Source organism: Cucurbita maxima, unplaced genomic scaffold, assembly GCF_002738345.1.
Source record: "Cucurbita maxima cultivar Rimu unplaced genomic scaffold, Cmax_1.0 Cma_Scf00014, whole genome shotgun sequence".
NCBI classification, from domain to species: Eukaryota; Viridiplantae; Streptophyta; class Magnoliopsida; order Cucurbitales; family Cucurbitaceae; genus Cucurbita; species Cucurbita maxima.
Genome location: NW_019272030.1, coordinates 4117031 through 4126770, shown reverse-complemented (window position 1 = coordinate 4126770; position 9740 = coordinate 4117031). Strand labels below are relative to the sequence as shown.

The following is a 9740-nucleotide window of genomic DNA, read 5'->3' as shown; positions in this document are numbered from 1 at the left end:
TAAAAAAAAAAAAAAAAAAAAAACCAACAACTATAAGGAAAAGGAAAGTTTGAAGTCAGTCAAGTAATTACTAAATTCCCACAAAAAAAAGAAAACTGCACTGTACATTAACTATGCCAAAGCAACCTTACCTGTCAGCATTAATTAGCCAATCAAAAACGAAGTTTTCAAGCCCAGACCAAAGCTTCTCTACAATGATAAACTACTACCAATTAGCAACAAAAGTAGAAAAAAAATAAACAAATACAAATTCAATAGAACACTGTGCGAACCTGTAAGCCCTTCCTGAGGGCAGCACTCCACAAAGCGAATACATGCTGAGCAAAATATACACTCAACTGCAAGCTAAGCCCCAAGCAAGAATATCATTATAACTTCAAGTTAATAAAGCAAACTTCTCTGAACAAGGGATTTTAAAGCAACCATATCTAGAAAAAAAAAACAGCCTGGAATTCCTCTTTGGAAACTTTACCTACCAATAAAAATAATATACTCTAAATTTAAAAGCATGCACAAGAGAGGAAAAAAATTAACAGGAGAACGTTCTTCCATTATTTTTTTAAAAGAAAAGAAAATAAAAAATTCCCTACAAGCCCATCCCTGGGCAAGGTGCAAAAAAGGTTACAAAAAGATGAGAAGGAATGATTAGATGGTCCATCCCCAAGCCAAGAAAAAAATAATAATAATAATTAGAGAGTTTTTTTTTATCGTGTAAAGAAGTGAAGGATCCAAATGTAACAAGAAAATAAGCCAAGGAAATACGTAGGGAAAAAATATTCCCATTGAGAAAGAGTGTAAGAAACTGTAAACTAATGAAACTAAAGAAGATAACAACAATTATTTGGCTCCATTTGCTCAATATGACATCAATTCATTAAAATTTTGAACCATATAAGCTGATAAAAATACCAATTGACAAGAATCATCAATAATTAATGGCAAACCACAATAACTCGAACTATTAGATACACTATCCATTCATCATATAGCTTTCAAACCTTTCTTTGGAAAGTAGATGCGTCATTTGCACCCTTCGGTGATTCGCTGCAATAAGAGAAAAAGAGAAAATGTAATCAAACTATCAAAAAAAAAAAAAAAAAAAAAAGTTTTTTCTTCCTTTTTTTTTTTTCTCTTTCTTTCTTTCTTTCTTTCTTTTTTGTCTTGGGAATAAGAAGATTTCTTTGACTGCAGTATCTTAGCGCACGAAAAAAATCTTAAATTGCTTGTGAACAAAAACTCTACGCATTAGCTCCATGTGAACATGCACACTCCCATTAAACTCCCTCATCATTATATATATTAGGAAATGGAAGGAATGTATTACTAAGATCAAAAATAGCCTAGCGGCAGGGGGGTGAGACATCCCATTTCCGAAAGATAATGAAGCATAGCCTACCAATCTTGGTGCATAAAACCTAGGCTATAGTTCCAAGAATTTTTTGTGTCTTAGACACCAGAAAGAAGAAGTGAGCTGAGCATAGTTACAAAAAAAAAAAAGTTTAAAAGAAGTAGATTCTCGAAAAAATTGCCTTTCCTTCCAAGTTTCCTATAAAAAGATTCTAGAGGCTCATCTACCTAAGATCTTTGTTTATTCTTTTAAACTCCACCCATTCATAGCCTCCTGAATTCACGCCACAATCGAGGATGGAAGACAACTGGATAAGCCAAATTCCTTCCAAAGAAAACTTCATCCCCTTGCAGTGTAAGAACAATGGAGGAAGAGGTGATTTGAGCTTTCTTCATTCCTCAGGCATAGGCTACACACTGCAGGGTCAAGATTCCAATTGCCTAATACTTCTGCATCCTCGTCATAATACTTTTACCTCAATGAACTCTTCTTAAACACATACTCTCTTGCTTCAATCTAGAAACACTAAATGTTCCCTCCCTCTCAGTCAACATAGTTTGCTCCATCAATCTCTAACTCTTCACCTTGAATCGATCAGCTTGATGCGGATTTGGTTTTTCTTCACAACAAAATGGTTCCCCATTGGAAAAGAAAGAGTATATTAAAATATACTCTAGATGACAGCATCAAAAAATGGCCACCTCAACAAATATGTTTCCCTAATCGCCCTTCCACCTCATTACATAAGGATTGCGGCCAATAGGCCCATGGGCCACAACATTCTTTCATCCTTCTAAAGTTATGCGAGTCTGATGATGCATCACCTACTTAGGAACTAAGCTATAAGCACAAAGAGACAAAAGTATAAGAGAGTGAGGCACCCTATCTAAAACTCTCAAATGAAGGATCTTTCCTCGTGACTTATCACCAATGAACACGACAATAGAAAGAAAAAGAAAAAAAAAAGAAAACTTGAAATGCATCGCCACATCCATCTCCTATTTTCTCCAAAGCCTCTTTTCGCACTCAATCCTTAAAATAAATTTCTCCTTGCTGTAAACTCTTGAGCCCACACAGTATCACAGTAATCACTACAAAACACCGGCCAAAATACAGTTTTGCTCTTCTACACGCTGCTTACCAACATCTTTGCCAATGAACTCTTTTAAATAATCACATTGCAAATTTATTTAACTATACCGCTGTTAGAAACTTATTTGGAATCCCAGTTGACTTGACATAGAGGATGTTTATCCTCTTATTTTAGTTAAATTCTTCGGTAATACTGTACTTTCTATAAAGTAATAAGGCTTTATTTCCAATCTTAACAAATAAAAAATAATCAACACACACGTCCATGCAGCACAATTACGTCAAGATACCTGTATTGGATTTTAAAAAATGTCTAAAATAAGAAGTTTGTCAAGTGAATGGAAACTAACAAAATATTATACAATAAATAATAAAAGATAAAGATTCTCTCCCAAGCTATCTCCAATCGACAGTGAAAAAGCAAGTCAGTGTTTGGAATAAACCCTGTGAACTACCACAAACAAAGAAGGCGCACACAGAAAGTTGTCCTTGTGGGAACAAGTTCAAATAAAGGAGAATAGGAAAGCTGAGGCACCTTTCTCTCCATCGAAGAAGAGCCTCTAAAAGAGGCACAGGCGTGTGTCTCGCAACCATAGCCAAGGAATCCAGCACTTGCTCGTAGGCAGGGTCCGATGGTCGAAGATATTGTCCATCCTGCAAGTTGGAGACAGTCAAGTAAACAGCGTGGAGGATAGTTTACAAAATCGTACTAGACAACATAAATGGACGTGAAAATTGGATTTCGCGATTTGCAGCCATCAGAGTGCATAGGACAACGATAAAATTTGCTCACCAGGTCGAGCAAACACAAGAAATCCTTAAGTACTGGACTACTGGTACCCAGAAAAACAGAAACGAACCTATCGAAGTACCAGAAAATACACGGAGTATACAATCTTGATCCATCAAGGATGATGTTATAATTGCACCCAATATCAAAAAAGCCTCAAATTGTAATACTAATCAAAGTCAAGACTTGTGGAAAAAAATAAGCACACATCCTCTAGTCTTCAAATTTCCAACAAAGCGACTATTGTAACTCTTTCTTCTTCTTTTTTGGGGTGGGGGACTAGCAAAGCTGCACATGACATTTTCTAGAGAGGAAACAATAGGGAGGGGGAAGAGAAAACAAAAGCAAAACTGAACCTGAGCTTGTGCGGTTTCGATTCGACGCCGCGCGAGGGGGAGGAACCGCTGAAGCAAAGCATCAACTATTAGCTTAGCAGCACTTCCTGCTTTCCCGTCTTTGACCATGCTCACCATAATCACTTAGCTAGCATTAACTTCACAACCCCCTTTAGTGAAGCTCCGATGAATCTCCAATCGCAGTGACTCGCAGAGTCTGATCTTCCTCCAACAGCTCAAGCTTGTAGGCAAAAACCCCTCTTGACAACTGACACGAAGGAGATCGCTGCTTGAGCACGCTCGGTTACCATAGGCAGAACCCCAGAAGTAAACCAGCTAAAGCAGAAAGATCGGAGTAGAAATCCCTAGAAACCAGGCAATTCACATGAAAACGAAGAGAGAGAGAGAGAGAGAGATTGACTATGGTAGGAGGAAGGAGCTGGTTGAAGAAGAATCAATGGAGCTTTGTTATGGAGAGTATACAGGATCTGGCGGAAACTGTGCAAGAATTCGAGACGAAATTGCTTCATTTTCCGCAGAAATTCATTTCGATTGGGAATTGAAATTGACGCCTACCAGAATCAAGAAAGGTGGAATAACAGGGTGGATTAAGGCTATTTCTTGTTTCTAAAAAAATAAAAAAAAAGGAGGAAAGAAAATATTTTTGTTCATACAGACAACAAAAGTCGCGGATCACGTTCGGGTTTTTCCGATTCAACAACCGCTACTTCAAAACCCATTACACAAAAATATATAACTGTAAATATTATAATAATATAAACCCATTTATATATTTATTAATCTTATGACTCTCTTCCTCAAAATTTCCTAAAATTCATTTTTCTAGTAACAATTTAATTTCTCATGTCTTAGTTAATAAGAATAATATATATATATATATATACCTCTATGTGATCGTAAGTCCAATCGAGTATCACAGCAACTACTACTTCTAGAGTGAAAATTGATAAAAATAATTTAAATCAATGTTTTAGAGATATCAATTGAATGATATTTTTATCTTTGCTAAGCAACAGGTTCTTAATGAAATATAAGTCGACTAATTCAATTAACCACAACAATGACTTTGATTAACCACAATAATGACTTTGAGCTATATATTTCTAGTTTTCCTCAACGAGGTATGATGTCACTGTCTAGTTTTTCTTTGAAACGAGAAGCTAACATTAAGCATTTAGCAGCAAGATTCTCTTGCAAGTTCTGAAGCATCATTTCTCGTGTTTCTCCATCGACTTGGATACTAAAGCCGATCCGAAAGATGAATGAGACAGATTAGATTGAACAGTAAAAAAAGAAGAACCATTTTTTCACATCTTCATGTGAAGTTTTTTCGCTAAATCATTCTCGAGCAGCTGTAAACTGAGACGATCGGCGAACAAAACAACAATATTTCAAGTTCTCAGAAACTATAATGTGGTTTGATTGGAAGCCTTGTTTTCCAATTACATAGATTTCAATGATGTTTTTCAACTCATCCTTGGAAACTAGAGCTTATAATAAACTATCATTAGTGAATGAACTTTATTCTTAGGTAACACTGGCACTAGTACCCCTCTATCGTATCATATCAAATTGATGTATAACGTCATTTTCTAGTTAATATAGAACTCGGACTTCCGACAAGATAATCAGCAGATTCAGAGGGCAGAATGCTAGTCCATTATGCATAGCACATGCACAAACATTTACATATACATGAAGCAGCAGACTGCAACAGTTTATAAGAATTATAGCTGCAGAACTTGTGATGGGTTAAGAAGATGGCAATGTTGATCCTTTTCATCACTTCCACACTTCATCTGAATATTAGAGTAAGGGGGACATATACAAGCAATCCTTTGTTACTGTGGCAATCTCAATTCGTATCAGGCTTTCCTTTCTGGAAAATATGGTCCATTCGACAACTTCAACCGTCTTCGATGAACAGAAGCAGATGGGAAGTTTTAGCAGACCTGGTCAAGTACATGATAACTATTGCTTTGCTGTGTCCAAAGAGTCTTGTTTGTCTGACCATTTTCTTCTGCATATTGGAGTTGAGAACTCGTTTGAACTCGACCGGAGCAGCGCCTTCTAAGAGATGACAACCTAATGTTTATATACAACACAGTGGTCAGTCTGCACCAGGGACTCTCAGCATCATCCTCCATTACTCTTGATACTAACAGTAGGAGTACTTGTGCAGGCAATGCCCAGCCGAACACATTTAGAGAGCAGAAAACGAAGGGAAATGCACCCGAATTAACTTAGTTAAAGAAGTAAGGCGACTCCAGAACTTCCTTTAGATCTAATTCTCCCCGTTCGGGTAGAGGAGGAAAGTCCAACACAGGAAAAGATTGCTGAAAGCCCTCCAATAACTATAAGAAAACGATTAGTCAGATGAATAATAACGTCAACAAGTATAACACATCACAAGGAGGTAGGACAGCCGTACATTTTCGAGTATTGGAGTCTCGTAAAGTTCGACGAACTTCTCTCTAAGTATTCTGTTCATTTCATCCACGTCGCAAGCGTGTGTCCAGTACGAATCATGAACCCCTGATAGAAACATGAGGATATAGCAGTTCGCACCAGTAGAGTGTGAAAACGACTAGAACAGAGAAAAGAATCCGGAGGACAAACCTGCAAAATTCAAACCTGCCTTTTTGCAAGCAACTGCAGTCATCATCATATGAGAACCATCAAGGGAGTGCACAAAATTTGGTGGGAAAGCTGTCCGCTGCCTCTTTACTAAGACCTGCAACGTCCAAAGAAAATCCCTCAATAAACTTCCATTGATAATAATGAGAAATTCCAAGTAAAACAATGATGTTACCTTGTCTGTTTCTTGTTGTAGTGTCAAAACTTGGAGAGAAGTTTTGACCTGAAACCAATGATAGCTTAATTAATGCGTAAAATGTCTCTTCTATACTACCATAAGAGAATTGGTCACTTTTACTGATTATGTAAAATCTTCAACACTCACAAGATGCCTTCCCAACTTGCGATATGGTTGCACAACAGGTAGTCCAAGGGGTGTAGTCCATCGCACAGGTTGATTTTCAGAGGCAATAATCTATTTGAATACAAACTTCATGTTATTTCCAATACATAGCTAAGGGGGAGCTGACAGCGTTTTTTTTACCCCTTGAATGAAAAAAAAGCTGAGAAGAGGACTAACTTTTGCACAGTCTCCAAGCCAACTCATGATCCCACGGGCTGCTTCGAACATTTCCCCTAGTGCTGTTAGCGTGGTCTGCTCACACACATAATGTTACTGAACTATTTAAATCATTCAAGCATTTAATTCATAGAAGCTCCCAAAATGAAGATAGAAGGACCCCCTACCTTGGCAGCATAGCAAGCACAGCCAAAAAGCTCTGTATCATCAGATATGGCAGCACGCTCCTTCAGCCTCCTTTTGATCTGATCACGAGCGCCAATATAGGTGACGCCATAAACCGATGTCATCACTGTTTGCTTCACCAATTTTCTGTCCACCTTTAAGAGTTTTAGCAATAAGGATCAGAAAGCAATCAAGTTATGGTGATTGCATCAGAAACTTATATTTTCCCATGATTGAAGTTCAGAGTTCCCAAGTAGGTAGAAAACCTGATCTATTAATGTTTTTGCACGCAATGCATCTGGAAAAGTTTCTGGATCTCTTTGTGCATCTTTTCGCACGATTTCTAGAACCCTGCAACAATAAATATATTTATTATATATATAACTTCTGTGGTGAAGACTTCCCCAAAAAAATCTATGGTGTTATTAGTTAAATCCCTTCCTTGATCCACTAGTAAGGGGAATAAAAGGACATCAAACTTTATACAGCATCTCTGTGAAGACTGGTAACATCAGGTAAAAGCATATAAGGATCTTGTAGTAGAAAATGGAAAAAAGGATTGGTAAAGCTCCCTTGAGGCAAAGTAAGAAACCCTCTAAGAACACAGAATGGCCTTATATAAAAGGATCGGCGATTCCATGTTCAAGAGTTTTCACCAAATAACTGTGGAAATCTTTTTGTAATCCACCAATGGTGGTAATAACTTGTTCTCCCCTTTTGTACATTTCATTCATCAATTAAATTCCTATGTTTCCTTGGCTTTTTAAAATAATAATTAAAAAAAAAAAGATGGGAAAAAAATCCAAATATGTCATCAATTAAATATTGACGGGCTGGCAATGAGGAACAAGTTCAAGAAAACATGGACACCAATAGGACATGCAAATCCATCTATCCTCTCAGAATTATATTTTAAGCTGATTCCCAATATTGGAGATTAGAGTGAGATCTCACGTTGGTTGGAGAGGGAAACGAGGCATTCCTCATAAGAGTGTGGAAACCTCTCCCTAGCGGACGCATTTTAAAACCTTGAGGGAAAGCCTGGAAGGGAAAACCTGGAAAGGAAAGCCCAAAGAGAACAATATCTACTAGCGGTGGACTTGGGTTGTTATAAATGGTATTAGAGCCAAACAATGGGAGGTGTGCCAGCGAGGATGTTGGCCCCCAAGAGGATGGATTGCGAGATCCCACATGGGTTGGAGAGAGGAACAAAGCATTTCTTATAAGGGTGTTGAAACCTTTCTTAGTGGACGCGTTTTAAAACTTTGAGGAGAAGCTTAGAAGGAAAAGCCCAAAAGGACAATATCTGCTAGCGGTGGGCTTGAACTATTACAATTAGAGACTGAAAATAGGATATTCATGATGTAAGGTATTACTATAAAAGCAAATGATGCAAACATGGAAGTCCATTGGCGTCAGCTACAGCCTCGACAAGTTAATATCATCATAAATTACTAGCAATATTGAATTGATGCCTCAAAACTATGACATAATCTGAAGTTACTCGAGCCCAAATTACCCAAAATTTCAAAGCCATCTCCTCAATGGACAGGGATTCTTATAACTTTCACTTTGTAAATCCTCCAACGCAGATAACTCAGATACCTAATCTCGCAAACTCACCATGTGAGACAACGAAAAGTCATTCTCTACCTCACTCAAAACAATTCTTCACAAGTATCTATTTCCTCGGCAACAAGGGAAGATTTAAGGATAAGTAATTCATAGGAAGACAGCCAAGAACAATGAGAATAAATCAACATCCTTTAAAAAGTAAAATAATTTATCAAGTATTGGGTCGGAAAGAGATTAAATTTTACTAATGAAACTGAGCCCTCCCTTATTATATTAAGGGTCCAACGAGAATCAAAATTATTTGCATCCCTACTGAAATTTTCAATGCAACTATGAGAAATGAAATCGTATGCTCTTTGCATGAAAAATTTTATCTCCAAGTTTTTGTGGCATACCTAGCAGCTATTCCAGAGTACACATCTGCAGGCTTCTCTGTCACAGTCAGATTGACAGCAGCTGCTCCTAACTGAACCAAAAACTTTCAATAAGACAAGATCCGAAGCCACTGGTGGAAGTGAAAAGTACAAAGAAACCAAGGATAAAAGAAGTAGGTTTGATAAATCAACTTATAAAGTCAGGGAAAAGTTAAACTAAATACAATAAAATGGAATTGGTTCTTTAGCGCTCGCAAAAATAAATAGATAAATAAATTATAAAACATTGGAAATTTTAACAAATTTAGCTTAGCAGGGAAAGAATAAAGGATCTAAACAAAGTACAGGGTAGATTGATGTATTGCCTACATGTTATGAAACCAAAAGGGGGGGGGTCAAATTTCACGTTTGTTTTTTCCCTAATGAGATGTCGTCATAAAAAGAAATATTAATTGCCTACACGTTATGGAATAAATGGATGCTAAAATATTAACTACCTTGTCTCGTCCAAGAGCAGCGTAGTGTTGTAACCCATTGCAAGAACCATCCTAGAGAGAATCACAAATTAAAAAGAAAGAGTAAGGAGCACTGGAGAAATAAGAGAAACAGGAAGCTCGGTTCCTTGAACTTCAAAAAAGTTATGCATGTAAGGGAGATCAAGAAAACCAATTCAAGTACATCACAAAGAATATGTCAATGAATTAACTGTAGTGACAAAAGAAAGGCGAATATATCGGTTCCCCCTTTGTAATTATGGCTTTAGCTTCCTTGTAGCCCATTGCAAATGTTTTGTAATCATTGGATAGGACCCTCATTTTGTAGTTTCATTTATATCAATGAAATTCTCTGTTTCCTATCAAAAAAAAAAAAAAAAAAAAAAAAA

The 9740-nt window shown here is 37.0% G+C and overlaps 2 protein-coding genes across 2 annotated transcripts in view; both read right to left on the bottom strand.

Moving 5' to 3' along the window:
- Positions 1-4250, bottom strand: part of LOC111489815 (cell polarity protein mor2-like) — a 15814-nt gene extending 11564 nt beyond the window's left edge. Inside the window, exons 1-5 of the mRNA XM_023138212.1 lie at positions 3587-4250; positions 2976-3094; positions 999-1044; positions 273-345; positions 132-189 (exon numbers count right to left, since the gene is read on the bottom strand). Of these exons, the coding sequence (XP_022993980.1) occupies positions 132-189; positions 273-345; positions 999-1044; positions 2976-3094; positions 3587-3703 (413 nt within the window). The 5' untranslated portion in view covers positions 3704-4250. The remainder of the gene's footprint in view (positions 1-131; positions 190-272; positions 346-998; positions 1045-2975; positions 3095-3586) is intronic.
- A 901-nt stretch (positions 4251-5151) lies between these two features.
- LOC111489816 (DNA-directed RNA polymerase 2, chloroplastic/mitochondrial-like) overlaps positions 5152-9740 on the bottom strand; it is a 10117-nt gene continuing 5528 nt past the window's right edge. The window contains exons 10-19 of the mRNA XM_023138214.1: positions 9355-9405; positions 8879-8949; positions 7175-7259; positions 6911-7063; positions 6744-6818; positions 6549-6638; positions 6399-6446; positions 6206-6320; positions 6018-6121; positions 5152-5940 (exon numbers count right to left, since the gene is read on the bottom strand). Coding sequence (XP_022993982.1) covers positions 5830-5940; positions 6018-6121; positions 6206-6320; positions 6399-6446; positions 6549-6638; positions 6744-6818; positions 6911-7063; positions 7175-7259; positions 8879-8949; positions 9355-9405 — 903 coding nt within the window. The 3' untranslated portion in view covers positions 5152-5829. The remainder of the gene's footprint in view (positions 5941-6017; positions 6122-6205; positions 6321-6398; positions 6447-6548; positions 6639-6743; positions 6819-6910; positions 7064-7174; positions 7260-8878; positions 8950-9354; positions 9406-9740) is intronic.